Consider the following 19,328-nt stretch of genomic DNA (forward strand, 5'->3'; position numbering starts at 1 on the left):
CTTCTCTCTCTCTCTCTCTCTCTCTCTCTCTATTTTCTTCTCTCTCTCTCTCTCTCTCTCTCTCTCTCTCTTTCTCTCTCTCTCTGTTCCTCCGTCTCTCTTGCTCTCTCGTCCGCTCTCCGTTTCTCTCTCTACAGTTTTTTTTGCCAACAGTGTACCCAGCGACTCCTCCTGTGGCTTCTTCCTTCTTCATCTTCTTTGCATAGTATGGCCTATAGATCGACATAACGGAGTACCTTACGTTGCGTCCGCAAAGAAATACCCAGGTTTTTGACTGTCACTGGCTCCAAAATGTAACGTTGAATTAAGAGTTCATGTAGAAATGATGAAGTAGAAATCCAATCTTGTGTCTTGAACTGCATAAACTTTAATATCTGCTCACGTCACATCTCCTTGCACACAGGGACAAAGCAACGCGCACACGCGCGTAAGCACGTGCGCTTAATCTCGCGACCACAACCAGACTTCTCTTCCTACATCTCCGTCCCTTCTTCAATCTCTCCTAACCTCCTATATATTACCCCCAAAACCCCTACTTCCTGAGCGCACATGTCACCCGTTCTCCCAGACCGCGTCATAGGCCCATTTTACAATGACCCTAGAAACGCCCGACCTAAAACACGTTTACTATTCTCTCTATAACATCAATCTAGCCGCACAAGATGCGCGACGCTCTGTCTACATAGACTACCACTAAAAGCAACCCCTAGTCTAGCTCCGCTGACTAATTCATGCAACATTTGTAAAACATATGTTACAGGATTTGACAAGGACACGTCAGCTTGTCAACTTCACGCTTCTTGACAACGTCACACTTGACACTCTGAACTTGTCACTTCTTTTGACCTTAATTATTACTCAATTTGACTTTGTCTAACCTTTTGACATTGTCGCACTCGTTGATCATTTTGAAAAATGTCAGTGTATAGGTAACAGAATATAGTATCGTACAAGTAATAGAAGATAATAGAGCACAAATAATAAAAATGTTACAAGGAACAGAATATATAGTATATATAGTACATAATATATGACATTGTTAATGATCAAAGTGTGGCATGATCGAAAGGCGTGTCGATCACGATCAAAAGATGCCAAATGATAAAATAGAGACATGATCTTATTTGTACTATACTATCTTCTATTACTTGTACTATACTATATTCTTTGCTATACTCTACTATATATACTATACTCTATATACTTTCTATCTTCTATACTCTATTACTTGTACTCTACCATTTTTATCATTTGTACTTATATAATATTTTATTACTTGAACTATACTATTTCCTATTACTTCTACTATACTATTATCTTCATAATTTTCCAGACTTTCTGAGAAAGCACACCTGCTCACTAAACTCTTAGACACTCTTAGACAACAGTAGTGCGGCAAATGAAACCGTGCCCGAGCGAAGAAACAATCAATCTACGTCGGCACAGAATGCTGCCGTCTCCACGCAGCTCGGGGATGGATAGCGCATTGAAGGGTCGTCGTCGGCAGCAAGTGTCGGCGCCGACGTCACCAGCTCTCGTGCGCAAGCGACGACGTCTGCTGAAGACGTGCGTCCGCGCGGCGATGCTCCTCGTCCTCCTCGTGGGGGCGCTAGCATCGGCCGCGAGGAGGCGCTCCAGGGAGGAGGCAGGAGGCGCTCCAGAGGGCTTCCTCTCCAGGACGCTGCTCAGCGGGGGAGGTGCGATGTCGGAGCGCGGAGACGCCGGGGAGGCGGTCCGTAACGGCTCCTCCGATGGATGGGTGGCGGCAACGACGACACACGACGAAGATACTGTAGAGGAGGTATGTATAGGAGGTAGAGGAGGTGGAGGAGTCAGAGGTGGAAGAGGAGGCAGAGGAGGTGGAGGAGGCAGAGGTGGTGGGGAAGGTATGTAGGAGGCAGAGGTGGTCGAGGAGGCAGAGGTGGTGTGGGAGGTATGTAGGAGGGACATATAGGAGCCAGGAGAGGCAATATTTAGAATATTAGAGAGGGAATTAGCAGAAGGCCATTGCCAGATATTTGACTGCGAATGTCCTTTGGTTCATTAAGCACCCTCAATCAATTCCCTACTGCGTCGTCACAAGGTGTTTTCCTGCTCGGCGTAAAGAGTTTCTACTTGTCTCCTATCCAGATTTCACGAGTGTCTTCCCTGTTGGGCACACGCCCACTATAATTGGTATATACTTATCTCTACCTGTTAGGTAGAACCCTGTAAGTTCTCCCTCATGTGGGATAGAAGGATACTGGGCCCTATTCACATTTCACAAGTGTATAGTCTATGAGGGCGATAAGTACTTATTATTGCTTCCTTATTCACATGTCACAAGGGTCTAGCGTTTCTTATTTGCTACAAGCAGGCAACCGATTGCGATTGGGGGGCTAGTGACCCTGTCTACCTCTCTCACGATACTTTCCTCTTAATAACGCTGATAGGGTCTATGTCCCCCATGGTACTGCCGGAACGTACCCTGGGTACGGTCCGGTATACCAGAACGTACCCTGGTACTAAATACTACTATCTAATACCTCGCCTACTCCACTAACGAGTCTAGGGAGTCGCCTACGCCTACTCCCTAACCCTAACCCTAACTCTAACCCTAACCCTAACCCTAACACTAACCCTAACCCTAACCATATCAGCTAGATACAGGCCCGTAGCCAGGGGGGGTTCGGGGGGTTCGAACGAACCCCCCCGAGCCCGTCCCCCCCAGCGACCTGAGGTGAAATTCTTGCAAATTTTCAAATTATTATTTTTTGCTTGGGGTCCATTTTAGTGTAATAATTGCAAATTCTCCATCGTGCGGGAGGGTGAACAGTGAACACGCCCCCTCCCACACCTTCCCCCCGCTCGGTCGCTTGGCTCCCTCGCCTGGTCGCTTCGCGCCCGAGCAGGGGCGTGTTTTGGGGGGGGGTCCAGGAAGTCCGGACCCCCCCTTGTTCGCGCAGAAAACGCATCTGAGGGGGTCTAATTTTAAAAAATTTCTGGGGGAGGGCCCCCCAGGCCCCCCCTTCGCGTGCTCGCAACTTTGGGTTACGGTTAGACCCCCCCCCCCCCGGGTCCAAATCCTGTACACGCCCCTGCCGAGCAAATTGCCAACATTGAAAACGAACCCCCCCCAATAGAAAGCTGGCTACGGGCCTGCGATATGTATGCATGGATGTATATATGTATAGATATGTATCAAGGGTTAATAAGGACAACGTTTCATTTTCACAAGTTGTCATTATTAACCCTTGATATGTATCAGGATTAGATAATAGGGAACTATATCCCTATTATCTACTTCTATTCTAGATTCCCTATTATCTACTTCTGATATGTATGGATGTATGAGTGGGTAACGATAGTATTGAAGGGTTTATTGACTACGCCCACATTACGTTTTCAAATCTACTTGTTTTTAAATACAATTTCAATTTTTTTTTTCTCAAACAGTACCTAATTGACCTGAATGTAGCTACTTAGGTCACGGAAAATTTGACGCAAAAAAGAATACAAATATTTATTGCAAATGTTGTTTATTAACTAACGCTAAGTTGCAATCGCTTCAAAATGGTTCTATATGATAAATATGTATTACACGGTTAAAGATATCGAAACACTACGCAGAAGACGAGATCATATATCCATATGGCTTGAATTTGTTTTGTTGGAAATAATTATGTATTTACACACAGTACAAGCAGAACAGCAAATCAAACTGCCACCCCGATGTAATGTGGTCAATAATATAGCTAATACACATGCAAGTACATGCGCTCGCAAGCACGTACATACGTAAACACACGCACACACACACGCGGTTGAATTATTTTACCGCGGTTAAATTATGTGTAACAAGGCCTCTGATTGGATAAAAGGTCCATAATTTAGCCGCGGTCGAATTATTTTTACTGCAATAAAAATAATTTATCCACTGTTAAATTATGTGTAACACGACTTCTGATTGGATATAATACCAATAATTTTCCGTGGTTAAATTATTTCAACAGCGGTAAAAATTATTATGTCTGAGTAGGCCTACGGCGGTAAAATGATTGCCCTTTTACCAAATCACAGGCCTTATTATACAAAATTTAACCGCAGTTGAATTATTTTACCGCGGTTAAATTGTGTGTAACAGGGCCTCTGCTTAGGTAAAAGGCCCATAATTTAACCGCGGTTAAATTATTTATACCGCGGTAAAATTAATTTATCCGCGGTTAAATTATGTGTAACACGACCTCTGATTGGGTAAAATTAAATACCAATAAATTTACCGCGGTTAAATTATTTCAACAGCGGTAAAACTAACTGTCTGTGTCTGTTTGTCTGTCTGTTTGTCTGTCTGTCTGTCTCTCTCTCTCTCTCTCTCTCTCTCTCGCACGCGCTCTCTCTCTCTCTTTCTATCTTACTCTCTATCTCGTGTGTGTGATGGTGTGTGTGGTGTGTGTGTGTGTGTGTGTGTGTTGTGTGTGTGTGTGGGCGCGCCGCCCGGCTGCCCGTGCGTGCGGCGTGGCGTTGCGTCGGTGCGTGCGTCCGCTGCGGTCGTGCGTCTGCGGTCGTCGTCGCGTGCGTGGGTGACGTGTCGTGCGTGCCGTGTGTGTGTGTGTGTGTGGCGCGCTGCTGTGCTTATGTATTATATATAGCGTAATATAGCGTAACATGTGCATTCTTAATTCCACTCAACACATGCCACACCACACCAAGCAATAACATCTTATGCGTAATAGGTCGGCGTCAACTGATATAGATGATAGTTTATTAAATAAAATTTCAGTCAGCATAGTAAATCACCAGACATGATAATATCCACATCACTATACAGTATTTATAAACAGACCCACAGTAAATTCCATATCACAAAATCTTTTTACACAAAATTAAACTGTTGTAAATTATACAATTGGTATAATTTCTTTCATTTCGTTATTGTCCGCCGTTAATACTATACTATTTTTGCCATTCTGGACGATGTGAAACAAACAATTGAGAAATTTCGAACCGTGGAGCCTATAAATTTTTGCAGGATCGCTAACGACTTAGGTTTCAGCTATTTATACGCATCGTATAGAAACAACACGTATAGATCTAATTTGCTAATTATGTGGTCCATTATTTATCATCAGAAATGTCTTTTAACGGGACAAGCATCATGCGCCCAATTCCGTGTAGACGTACAGTGGCTACTGCATGCTAAAACAATGCTAATAGGTTTGCTAGATTTCTCTTTAACGTCCTTGCGCCGGTTATGCAGAATTAATCGAGATAAAGTGGCCTATCATAACTTCTTAAAAATCAATTTAGTATATTCAGCCTTTAAAAACAGACCTGGAGCCGAATTTAGACACTTTTATTCGTATTGTCCCAATTCATTGAGTACTGCATCTCGTTGACTTAATTGTCAGCGGGGTCTCATATATTTTTGAGATTCGCATTGTGTGGTCCTCGCCCATGATGGTGGCAACTTGGCATATTCTGGACAGCATGTTCCGACACACAATGCCGCTCCGTGCCTTGCGCAGTCTGCGTACGGCCCAACACGCATCCTTGAATATCTAAATCAACAAAACAACTGTATGTAAGTTTTGCGCATTCTTACGGGGGCCTTTTAATTGATTATTAATTAATAATATTATACAATTTTTTTAATAGCAAGCACGATCACAGCCGATGGTAAATGAATTAAGCACATTTGTAAAACAGTGACACTAGAGAAAGTATATTTATAGAGATACAACCATGAGCACGGTAATGCTCACCATCGCCGTCCGCTGTATCCAGTAGGGCACTTGCAGTCGTATTCAACGGATCCCCCATGTCGGCGTTCAGCCCGGGACGAGTAGTCAGACATACTCCACCATTGCGACAGGGGTTTGGATGACAGTAATCTGTAAATATAGATATATCAGCACGGTGATCAACCTGATAAAGGACTGTGCAAATGCAGGTAATTATTATTGTAATTGTAAAAAGCGCGGTTAACTGGGAATGATTCTTATACCTTGACTTTCATAATGTTCACAATGCCTGCCGCTGTAGTCACGGGGACACTTGCTGCAGTAGTAGTCAACGGATCCCAGCTGCGAGTCTCCATACGTTGGACGAACTAGTCAGCACACTCCGTGTATTGCGAACCAGAGGGTTTGGATAACAGTAATCTGTAAATTCAAAAACATGACACCTCAGTGAACAAATGAACGGACAATTCGTTGGACAAGTTATTCATTATACAAAGCCTGATTAAATCATGTTACGATTGAGAAATATAGTAAATACGTGTACGTGGTTAACTAGGCATAACTAGAATTACCTTGAGGTGGTTGATATTTCCACTCTTTTGCGCTGTAGCCATGGGGGCACTTGCAGTAGTTAGTCAACGGGATCCCAGCTGCGCGTCCCAGCCGTTGGACGAAGCTAGTCAGACCACTCCGTCTGATTGAGACATGGGTTTGGATAACAGTAATCTGTAAATTCAAAAACATGACACCTCGGTGAACAAATAAACGGACCATTCGTTTGACAAGATATTCATTATACAAAGCCTGATTAAATCATGTTACGATTGAGAAATGTAGTAAAGACGTGTGCGTGGTTAACTAGGCATAACTAGAATTACCTTGAGGTGGTTGATATTGTCCACATCGTTTGCCGCTGTAGCCATGGGGGCACTTGCAGTAGTAGTCAACGGATCCCAGCTGCGGCTCCCTCGGAGGACGAGCTAGTCAGACACACTCCGTGATTGAGACAGGGGTTTGGATAGCGTAATCTGATTAAATTCAAAACAATGACACCTCAGTTGAACAAATAAACGGACCATTCGTTGGACAAGTTATTCATTATACAGAAAGCCTGATTAAATCATGTTACGAGTGAGAATGATAGTAAAGACGTGTGCGTGGTTAACTAGGCCTAGACTAGAATTACCTTGAGGCTGGCTGTGATATTGTCCACATCGTTGTGCCGCTGTAGAGCCAGTGGGGCACTTGACAGTAGTAGTTCAACGGATCCCCAGTGCGGTCCCATCCGGAGGACGACTAGTCAGACACCACTCCGTGATTGAGACAGGGGCTTTGGATAGCAGTTAATCTGTAAATTCAAAAACATGACACCTCGGTGAAAAAATGAACGAACCATTTCGTTGAACAAGTTATTATTATCCAAGCCTGAATTAATTAATGTCACGATGAGAAATGTAGGGTAAAGGACGGTGTGACGGTGGTAACAAGGCTATACAACTAGAATTACCTTGAGGTGGTTTGCATATTAGTCAAGTCTTTTTTGCCGCTTGTAGCATGGCGGGCACTTGACAGTAGAAGTTAACGGAATCCCAGCTGCGGTGCCCAACGGAGGACGAGGCTCAGTCAGACACACTTCACCATTGCGACAGGGGTTTGGATGAACAGTAATCTGTAAATATAGATATATTCCGCACGTGTTGCATCAACACTGATAGAAAGGACTGTGCAAATGCCAGGTAATAATTGTAATTTACAATGCAATATAACCTATTTAATTTTTTAAAGCCTGTTCAACGGAATGCATTGCTTATACCTTGACTTTCATAATCTTCACAATGCCTTCGCCTGGAGTATTGGGACACTTGCAAGTAGTAGTCAACGGATCCCAGCTGCGCGTCCCAACCGGAAGACGAGCTAGTTTCAGACACACTCCGTGATCTGCGACAGGGGTTTGTAACAGTAATCTGTAAATTCAAAAACATCGAACCTCAGTGAACAAAATGAACGGACCAGTTTGTTTTGACAATGTTAGTTCATTATACCAAAACCTGATTAAATATGTGTACCGATTGAGGAAATGTGTAAATTACGTGTGCGATGGTTAACTAGGAATATATAACATAGAATTTATCTGACGGTGGTTGATAATGTTCATCGATCTTTTGCGCTTAGCCATGGGGACGACATGCAAAGTAGGTAGTCAACGGATCCCCAGCTGCGGTCCAGCGTTGAACGAGCTAGTCAGACATACTCCCCTTGCGCAGGGAGTTTGCGATAGCAAGTAATCTGCTAACAGTAGAGCATGTAATCACGCACTCGGTTAAAAATAACAATTAAGTAATCTAAGAAGTTATAGCCAAACATGTGATATCAATCTGTATATGTTCAAAATTGAGGACAGTGCTATTATCAGGGTTAATATATGACCAAATGTCTGTCAAAATGTCTGTCAATGTCTGTCAAATTGTTTTGTCATTATAAACCTGCGTATTACGTATGACGCGTCGTTGTATTGAAAACTAGGGTCTTTCCGCTGATTGCTCGTGAGAGCTATTTAGTTTGCGATAATCACGGCGGTCTTCTGAACATGGCCGTCAGGTTATTGTTATTAATGCACATGGTTACGCAGGCTGATCACCCCTATATAAAAAAGTTATTTACATGCTATCATAGTATCGGCCGATATATATATATATATATATCATATATTATATACTATAGGTATATACTATATATCAGAAAAAAGATAATAAAGGAAATTTCCTATTATCTACCGTCTGTATGGTCTAATGGCTAACTATATTGATGTCTTACGAACAATTAAGTTATGTAATATCACCGTTCTGTTTCTACGAACGTGGTAAAAACTAGGGTATATCTATTACCTTGACTTTCTAATGTTCACATTGCCTGCGCCATGTAAGCACCGGGGACACTGCTGCAGTAGTCATTAATCGTTCGCACAGTGCGGTCCCAACCGGGAGACCAGCTAGTCAGACACCACTCCCGTGAATTGCCGCAAGCCGGGGTTTGGATACACAGTCATCCTGCTTAAATTTCAAAAACATGACAAACTCAGCATGAACAAATGAAACGGAACCATTGTTGGGACAAGTAGAGAGAGGGGGAAAGAGAGAGAGGAGGTGTGTGGTGTGGTGCGCGTCGTGCGTGCGTGCGTGTGGTGGGTGCGTGCGTGTGCGTGTGCGTCGTGTGTGTGTGTGTGTGTGTGTGTGTGTGTGTGTGTGTGTGTGTGTGTGTGTGTGTGTGTGTGTGTGTGTGTGTGTGTGTGTGTGTGTGTGTGTGTGTGGGTGTGTTACTGTAAAATAAAAATTCAATTCGAACCTTTGATCAACAGTTTACATTGCTCCACTCGCTCGACGTTTTCATTTAATTTTAACATACATTCCATCGAGCTATAACTATGTGTACCCTTTGACACGATTGATTTTGCTTATGGGTCATTACCTCGGATGACGTCATGACGTATCACAGGTCTATGGTCATACCTCCTTCCATATCCACCATCACGAATTCTGCTGAAGACACTGTCATCAGCGTATGTCGCGCCTACCAATAGTAGGATTACTAATATCTTCATTTTCCTGAAATTTCACAGATAAGGTGTTTATATATAGCCACACACAATCACCATGATCGATTTATGGAGACTCTCGGGTTTAGAGAGGGTTTATTTATTTATAGAAGTGCCACAGTCTATATGCTACTATTTTTTTATTATCACTTAAACTTATCAGGTAAGACTTTGATAATATTTTCGTTAGTATCTACTAAATACAAAGGATCTTTTGTTTATTCTATAATTAGTATACTCGAGTATACTAAATTGTTGAATAAATAAGAGATATTTTGTTACTTTTTTAAGGCTATTATATATATCAGCGTCTTGAGTAAATAAATCTTAATTACTCGTGGACATTGCAATCTGTCAATGACCCTACTGTATACACGTTACTAACAAGTGCATGCCTGATAACACGATAGCATTAACATACCGGCGATCATGAACAATAACCTGAATTCGGTGCATATACGATATTAACAAACCTTGATATTCCTTCCTCTGATTCGGCAGCAGATACTTTTTAGCGCGTGGTTATGATGCGATGTCGGCAACGACTATAGACGGCTAGCAGCGCAGAGTTTTTTTTATATAATAGCGAGATGTTCTGCATGGACGAACATCGCCCCCTAATGCACGTCACGAGCCTTGCTCGGGGACAATAACAGCCACCAGCCTTGCACGAACACGGTTTCTCGGAATGCAACGATGAAAGGTAACCCATGGTGCTACTAACAGCACGCGCGTCACGACCTTTTGAATGCGACAGCTCTAATCAGGTTTAGTAGATCGGTGATTGGGCTTTTGCCGCAGACACTCGAAACGAATTCGCGGATCTTGTGCCCTGCCACGGAATGGTACCGAATAGTTCAACGACAAAGGTTCAGAAATGATATTATAGACGGTTATGATATTTCTGAAGGTCAATCAGCAGCGGAATTGCGCTGCGAATGTACCGCGGTCTGAACGAAAAGTGAATGACAAAAAATTACAAGTTATTTACCTAGCTCAGAGCAGCGCTCTTTCTCAGAATGAACATGATATCACCACCAATATTAACTATATAAACTATAATAGTCATAATTATAATAATTATAAGCCTAAAATAAAAAAGTTAATTATAAACTTAAGTATATAAGAGCATATTTGCTCGAGTAAGAATTATATATATACTATATATATATAATCTATATATATATACTTTTATCAGGAGTTAATAAAGACAAACTGCTTCGTTTAATTTTGTCTTTATATTAATCCTGTTTATATATTATACTATAATAATATATATATATATATATATAGAGAGAGCAGAGAGAGGGCAGAGGAGAGAGAAAGAGATGGAGCCGCCGGTAGAAATAGATACAGAAAGACAGAGACGACGAGAGTGAGTGAGAGCAGAGGAGCGAGAAGAGAGAGCAGAGAGCGCGCCGGCAGACCACGACGCAGAGGGAGTTTAACAAAAAGAGATCAATCACACGAAGGGCGAGGATTAGGATGGGAGGGGAAATATGATGCAAGCACTGCGGGGGCAGAGGGTGAGAAGGGGATAGACGTCTCGAATGATCGGGAAAACAGCGATCCTTACCGCGCGTGAGTGCTGAGCAGGCCATGAAATGAAGATATATTATTACATGTGTGTGTGTGTGTGATGTGTGTGTGTGTTGTGTGTGTGCGTTGTGTGTGTGTTGTGTGCTGTGTGTGTGTGTGTGTGTGTGTGTGTGTGCGTGCGTGTGTGTGTGTGTGTGCGGGTGTGTGTGTGTGTAGTTCTTTTAACGGGGCGTTACCGGCTCACAGTTTTCGTTACACAACTAGAAATTTCTAATATTTAATCCTTGTGTATAGTTGCTGAGTGATCGATCAGTATATATATAGTTACTGATTGATAGTTACTAATGAAAGAACCCATATATAGTAAGCTAGAAATGACGACATAACTATCTGGCATGGTAAGAGTACATACTACTACTCAGGCGTCTGCGTAACAATATTATATAAATCACTTGTATACTAACTATCACTAACGAAATATAATATCCAGAGTAGATAATAGAGAGTACTCTATTATGTACTCTTGATAATATCACTTGTATATTGTTTCTACGTACAGGGTGACCCAAAAAAATGCAACCCAAACAAGTTTTAATAACTTTTTTGATATTGATGTGAACCCTTTCATTTTTCAGATTTAAAGAGGTGATAGTTGCCAATCAGCATTTAGAATCAAGAGTTTTTCAAGATGCCTTGCGACTCTTTGACAGAAATCATGGTCCGTGAAACGTACTTTTTTGACCAATCGTTTCAAACTGTACAAGCACGTTTTAGAGGGAATTCAATTGCCGCACCTATCCAAACAAAGGACTCATTCTAGATGGTATATGCGTTCAGCGGGCATGGGATTGTCAGGAACCTCAATGCCAAGAGGTATACTGCCACACACTCAGCTGGGAGACAAAAGAGCGCAAGGACAGAGGAGAACATCAACCTCAGGCAGGACCTCGCGTTGGCCGCAGTCAAAGAAGTCGTTATGTTGGCGCAGCAACAATTGGGCATTCGATGGAGTCTTCTGAGGAGATTTTGATTCAGGATCTGCATTCGTACCATAGGATAGAAATTAACCATTAAGCTGACCCAGATATATTCTCCTCAGAGAGCGCCTCGGAATGCCCAATTGTTGGGTGGCGCCAACGTAACGAATTCTTTGGACTGCGGCCAACCGACAGTCTGACTGAGGTGATGTTCTCCCTCTGTCCTTGCACTCCTTTGTCTCCTGAGGTGTGGGAGTATTCCCTTTGGCATTGAGGTTCCTGACAGTCCCATTGTCCCTAAACTTCTGTACCATCTTAGAATGAGTCCTTTGTTTGGATAGCGTGCAGCAATGAATTCCCTCTTGAAACGTGCTTGTACAGTTTGAACGATTTGGTCGAAAAGTACGTTTCCACGCACCTATGATTTCTGTCGAAGGTCAAGGGCATCTTAAAAAATCTTGATTCTAATCTGTTGGCAAACTATTCACCTCTTTAAATCTGAAAATGAAAGGGTTAACATCAATATCAAAAAAGTTATTTAACACTTGTTTGTGTTGCATTTTTTGGGATCACATGTGTTCACATGTTTTCACCGTTTTTATAGGATATATAGTTATTTTCTTATGCGCATCCGCAGCATCTGGCAAAAGCCTTTAATGAGTAACCGCGCTCACATAATTATGTAGATTTAGTAAGCCTGCATACAGCTCTAAATATACAGACGATTGTGCTCCAGCGTTGGGACGCAGATGGCACCTTATCACCTTGGCCGACCATTGTCAGTGTTCTATCAGTGCTCAAATGCGTATAAGACATTCGATAGAGAATGGTGTACCGCCTCAGACGGCACTGCATGAATCTGTCGATTGTTTTCCACCAGCGTTCTAGGGCTAGGAAAAAACATCAAGCGGGCAGTCAAGGATTAGGCACCTAGTCTCTATATTGATCTGCAGCCAGTGTCTCAACCTCGCTAGCCACTTTCCTTGGTGAGTGTAACGGTTCAAAGAGCAAGTTAATTGCGTCTAGTGACAGTAGCATTTAACTGCTACATCACACTAATCGTCCCCAGTTGCACGTTTTGTCGCCTGTGACAAAAACACTGTAAAGCACCAATGGATATATACAAGAGCTAAATTATTATTAGAGGTATTATTAGCTCTTGATATATACTACATATGCCATTAAGCTACAAGGCGAAAACTGTTATTATTACGAGCTAAAATTCATAGACTTGTTTAATTACTGATCGGCCGGATTTTCTAGGAGGATTTATAAAATGGTCATATATAATTATGACTTTTGGGCTAAAATAGACAAAGAAACAAGAAGTTTCGAATCAGCGAGTGAGCGATAATTAGCGAAGTTTCGAATATATATTGGACTTCGGATATTTTCTTGCATCGAGACCAACGTCATAAATAGGTGCGAAGAGTGCGTACGATATAGTATTGCGACCTGGAACACCACACAAGCACACTTGTTTTGTCCCTATATGAAACGAAGCTATGCGCGGTGGACCTTCAGGCATGCGTGTTATAAATTTAGCGAATGTTCTTTGTAATTTTTCCGATGTAGCTGCGTATGTAATGACGTCATGAGGTGTTCGTGTAAACACGCCTCGGGTCTACGCAGCATGGTAGTACCTGTTTCTCCCCCCCTCTCTCTCTCTCTCTCTCTCCCGCCTCCCTCTCCTCTCTCTCTCTCTCTCTCTCTCCTCTCTCTCTCGCTCTCTCCTTCCTCTCTCTCTTCCTCTTTCTTCTCGTTGCTCTTTCTCTCTCTCTCTCTCTCTCTCTCTCTCTCTCTCTCTCTCTCTCTCTCTCTCTTCTATCTCTCTCTCTCTCTCTCTCTCTCTCTCTTCTTTCTCTCTCTCTCTCTCTCTCTTCTTTCTCTCCCTCTCTCTCTCTCCTCTCTCTCTCTCTCTCTCTCTCTCTTTCTTTCTTTCTCTCTCTCCGCTTTTCTCTCTCTTCTCTCTGTCTCTCTCTCTCTCTCTCCTTCTCTCTCTCTCTCTCTCTCTCTCTCTTCTCTCTCTCTTTCTCTCTCTCTTCCTCTCTCTCTCTCTCTCTCTCTCCTCTCTCTTCTCTCTCTCTCTCTGTCTCGCTCTCTCTCTCTCTCTCTCTCTCTTCTCTCTCTCTTCTCTCTCTCTCTCTCTCTCTCTCTCTCTCTCTCTGACTACATGGTGGCTGTTGGTGGTTGAGGATGAGGGAGGGGCCACTCGATAATTGCTGTTGGCTGAAGCGTGAAACGAGCGGACGAAAATTTTCGCTCAGTTTATGTGAACGTGTTCGAGGAATCCACGAGGCAATTATATACGTCTCCATCTGCCACTGCCAGTCACCGACATAAGTGCTGCTCCGAGAATCGCAACACGCCTGTCACGACTATTTCGCGCACGCACGTACGCACGCACGCGCGTGACGTCATAGCCCCGTAAGAGAGAAAAGTTGCGGGGCAAATGCCATGTTTGTTATCGACCGCTTACCGCTTGTGGTACATATAAATGTATCAGGAGTTAATGAAGACAAATTAATTTTGTTTGTTTGTTTGTTTGTTTGTTTGTTTGTCTTCATTAACTCCTGATATGTATACATACATGCTGGAGCGTACTCCAAACATGCACTTACAGACACACAATATTATCAGGAGCGTCATAATATGGATGTTTCTAATGATGTGTCTGATGATAGAGTGTCATAATCTATATTATGACACTCCTGATATTATAATACACCTAATTATGTGAGAGCGGCTACTCAATATAGTGCAGCGAATAAGCACACAAAAATTGTGTACTTTTGGTTGGAATTGTGAAACTTTGCACACACCACGCGCGCACACGCACACGCACACGCACATGCACGCACAGGCACACGCACCCGCACACGCACCCGCACACGCGCACGCACGCATACACCGCGCACGATGCACGCACACGCCACGACCGCACACGCGCACGACACGACACGCCACACGCGCACGACACACACACGCCACCCACGCACACACACACAACACCACACAACACACAACACACACAACACACACACACGTACACACACGCGTACAGCACACGCGCACGCACGCACGCACGCACGCCACACGCACACGCACACGCACACGCACAAACACATGCACAACACACAACACACACACACACACACACATAATAACGCATCGCGTTGGAAATGAAAGAAGTCTACGTTTACAGTGAGCCTAAGGCTGTACACAGACCTTGCACACGTTTCAGGAAGGGTTCGCCATAGACATTGCCGTTGGTATCACATGATTATTTTGTACATGGCCGAACCCTTTTACGACTGGGATTAATTAACACCGTCATGGAGAGTTAGTTTCTATAAGCATGTTCATGGCACACCGTATCCGCCTGCTCTTATATAGATATTTACTGGTAGACCTAGCTAAGTCTACCACGTACACGATCTATTCTGTTACAGACTGTAGAGACGTTTTATTACGTGTCAAATTAGACACGGTTATGTATATCACTGTACGGTCTACGAAATATCTCATATATACTAGTAATAACACGAATATATAAGAAATTTATATTTTAGAATATAAAACAGAAATTATATATATATATATATATATTATATATATATATATATATATATATATTATGGTCATATAGTTTCATAGTAAATAAAGTCTATACATAGGAATATTGGATATTAAAAACACTTATAAATAACATGGTAAATTAGATTATACCTAAATATTATATATATAAATAAAATTTTATAATCTTTAAATATGGTATTTACAAACATCTAGATAGGCTCAGGTGTCGCTACATCTAGCACTTCAGGGGCGTGTACAGGGGGGGTCCAGGGGGTTCGGGGGTCCCCCCCCTGCTCGCCGCAGAAAACGCATCTAAGGAGGTCTAATTCGTCAACACAAAAGTTCGGGAGGAGGGCCCCTAGACACCCCCTTCGCGTGCTCGCAAGTTTGGGTTACGGTTAGACCCCCCTCCCCCTGGTACAAATCCTGTACACGCCCCTGACTTCATTTCGCGTGAATGCAATTGAAATCAAAAGTGCGCTTTCATGCATGAGCTATTTGGAGGGCATTATGCGTGCTAGCCGATACTATCACATACATACAGCCCCAAAGGCGTATCCTGTAGTTCGTACAGCGCGAGCTACGTAATGCGTCGATGGATGTACAGAATATACACGCTAGCAGTGAGCGCAAAGTTCGCGGTCAGTTGCGCATGCAGGGTCAATGCTACCATGAGTGAACAATAATAGAACCATTGTTATTCACTCCTGGTAGTATAACAGTATCAGGAGCAAATAATCACAAATTATTGACTATCTACTCCTGATGGTATCAAGAGCTATAATCATACATTATTATTAGATCATGATGAGGTATTATTATCAGGTATATTATATTTTAATCAGTTAATCATTTAAATCATTTTTATCAGTTAATCAGTTAATCAGTTTAATCAGTTATTATTAGCGGTATTATTAGGGCTATTATTAGGGCTTATCAGGTTATCAGTTATCATTAGCTCTTAATAGTATATGTATTATGGAACACTACTATGAGATAGCTGAATGTTTACTGATGATCATCGTATTATAGGCTCTTGGTAACCCGCGTAGTGTCATGTATTTTATCAACAGCTAATAATACATACAACTAAAGGTACTATAATAAATAATAAGGGTACGAAATAGTATATATATAATAATAATACTATAACAGTTGCACTAAATAATACTAATGGTATATTATTAGCTCTTGATTTTATGCTATTTCGCTGTTTGTAATGCCACGTTAAATTGCGGTCGGTAGATCGGTCTCTCAATGGCCAGGAACCCGATCGTCAGGTTATGACGCAGACGGACCATAAAGTAAAGTGCTCGTGTTTTCTGCGCTGCTCTGCTGTGAAATTCTAATAGCTGCGTGTACAATTCAAGATGCAGCTGCAGGTCGGGGTCAGTTAGCGCGGGTAATCCACCATGCGACTCAAGGACGAGTTTTCCTGTGGGAGTCCGACCAAGAACCAGTGCCACGGACATGATGGATGCCCAGGGCAGCCACGGCCGACAGTGTCAAACAATACAAACGCAGTCATTCGTGTTTTTACGTAAATAATCGACATGGAAAAGCGCAGAAATTTTCCAATTTACTAGATTACGCGCGTTCTCGTTGTTAGATTTACGGTTATTTTTGTTAAATTTTCTATTTGGGAATAAAAGAGCGATTTAGTGCATATGTCCAAGGGCACCATCGTTCCCAACCAACAGGGGGGACATTCTGTAGGCACAGGTTTTACCACGTTCCAGGGTGAATTTAAACCGGTATTCAAGACAGACTGAGCTGGATTTAACCCGGATACCTTAACCTTACCCCACTGGCGATGTTTGTTATAATAAGTTGTTCAACCAGTTGCTAAGTGGGCTGTCATAACAGAAAACGCGATGAATTCGCGCGTATTGTAATCGTAAACGTACTGAACTGACGTTCTTGAAATATTACTCCCATATAATATTATAGCTTTATATAATAGCCCAATATAATTATTCGTGAACGTTCTACGACCCCTTAGGTAAGAGATATTAAACAACGAGCATCGTTATGCTATCCAAAAACTGCGCATTGACCAAGCGAGAAATGATTACGACGTATATTTTATTTGTCACAACTAAATTCCATATTCTATATTTGTTTCCTATTCATTAAACCTTTATAACTCATTATGCCAATATGATTCTGAATATTACTGCTATGATGTGCAATATTACTATTAGCGTAAGCAGTAAGATCTACGACCTATGAACCCTCGTAGAGCTCCGTGACGAGCTATATTGTTAGCCGCATTTGCCATTAGGTGTCGCCACCGTTCAATTGCATCCGTACACGCTTTCGCTGCTTATGAGCCGCCTAAGCCGCATATATTGCATTTAATTTAGATGAGTATGCATTAAAATGAACCGCATATGCATAGAGAGAATTTTGATTCAGGATCTGCATTCGTACCCATACAGGATAGAAATTAACCATAAGCTGACCCAGATAATTCTCCTCAGAGACGCCCTCGGAATGCCCAATTGTTGGCTGCGCCAACGTAACGACTTCTTTGGACTGCGGCCAACCGAGGTCCTGACTGAGGTGATGTTCTCCTCTGTCCTTGCACTCCTTTGTCTCCATGAGTGTGTGGGAGTATTCCCTTTGGCATTGAGGTTCCTGACAGTCCCATGCACCTTAAACTTCTGTACCCATCTTAGAATGAGTCCTTTGTTTGGATAGGTGCAGCAATTGAATTCCCTCTTGAAACGTGCTTGTACAGTTTTGAACGATTTGGTCGAAAAGTACGTTTCCACGCACCATGATTTCTGTCGAAGAGTCCAAGGCATCTTAAAAAACTCTTGATTCTAATCTGATTGGCAACTATTCACCTCTTTAAATCTGAAAAATGAAAGGGTTAACATCAATATCAAAAAAGTTATTAACACTTGTTTGTGTTGCATTTTTTGGGGATCACATGTTTCACATGTTTTCACCGTTTTTATAGGATATATAGTTATTCTTCTTATGCGCATCCGCAAGCATCTGGCAAAAGCCTTTAATGAGTAACCGCGCTCACATAATTATGTAGATTGTAGTAAGCCTGCATACAGCTCTAAATATACAGACGATTGTGCTCCCAGCGTTGGGAACGCAGATGCCACCTTATCACCTTGGCCGACCATGGTCAGTGTTCTAATCAGTGCTCAAATGGGTATAAGACATTCGATAGAAGAATGGTGTACCGGCTCAGACGGCACTGCATGTAATCTGTCGATTGTTTCCACCAGCGTTCTAAGGGCTAGGAAAAAACATCAAGGGGCAGTCAAGGATTAGGCACCATGCAGTCCCTATATAATGATCTGCAGCCAGTGTCTCAACCTCCGCTAGCCACTTTCCTTGTGAGTGTAACGGTTCAAAGAGCAAGTTAATTGCGTCTAGTGACAGTAGCATTTAACCTGTACATCACACTAATCGTCCCCAAGTTGCACGTTTTTGGTCGCCTGTGACAAACACTGTAAAGCACCAATGGATATATACAAGAGCTAATAATATTATTAGAGGTATTATTAGCTCTTGATATATACTACATATGCCATTAAGTACCAAGGGAAAACTGTTATTCTTACGAGTAAAATTCATAGACTGTTTAATTACTGATCGGCGGATTTTCTAGGAGGATTTATAAAACATGGATCATATATAATTATGACTTTTGGGCTAAAATAGACAAAGAAACAAGAAGTTTCGAATCAGCGAAGTAGCGAATTAGCGAAGTTTCGAATATATATTGGACTTCGGATATTTTCTTGCATCGAGACCAACGTCATAAATAGGTGCGAAGTTATGGTGTGTATTCTGTTTCATAATTCGATTCAAATTCATTCGATGCGTGAATCGAATGATTCGATGCATCATTCGATGCGTGAATCGAAACATTCGATGCGTGAATCGAATGAT

General features: G+C 42.3%; 1 protein-coding gene and 1 long non-coding RNA gene across 2 annotated transcripts in view; both read right to left on the bottom strand.

Moving 5' to 3' along the window:
• Positions 1-9,924, bottom strand: part of LOC106810843 (adhesive plaque matrix protein 2-like) — a 26,678-nt gene extending 16,754 nt beyond the window's left edge. Inside the window, exons 1-2 of the mRNA XM_014814310.1 lie at positions 9,786-9,924; positions 9,186-9,322 (exon numbers count right to left, since the gene is read on the bottom strand). Coding sequence (XP_014669796.1) covers positions 9,186-9,318 — 133 coding nt within the window. The 5' untranslated portion in view covers positions 9,319-9,322; positions 9,786-9,924. The remainder of the gene's footprint in view (positions 1-9,185; positions 9,323-9,785) is intronic.
• LOC106810853 lies at positions 5,501-6,060 on the bottom strand. The gene is made up of 3 exons (XR_001394071.1): positions 5,984-6,060; positions 5,721-5,870; positions 5,501-5,537 (listed from the first exon to the last, which is right to left on the bottom strand). It is a non-coding gene; the product is annotated as an uncharacterized LOC106810853 (long non-coding RNA).
• Positions 9,925-19,328: the final 9,404 nt, after the last annotated feature.

Source organism: Priapulus caudatus, unplaced genomic scaffold (genome assembly GCF_000485595.1).
Source record: "Priapulus caudatus unplaced genomic scaffold, Priapulus_caudatus-5.0.1 Scaffold478, whole genome shotgun sequence".
NCBI lineage: Eukaryota > Metazoa > Priapulida > Priapulimorpha > Priapulimorphida > Priapulidae > Priapulus > Priapulus caudatus.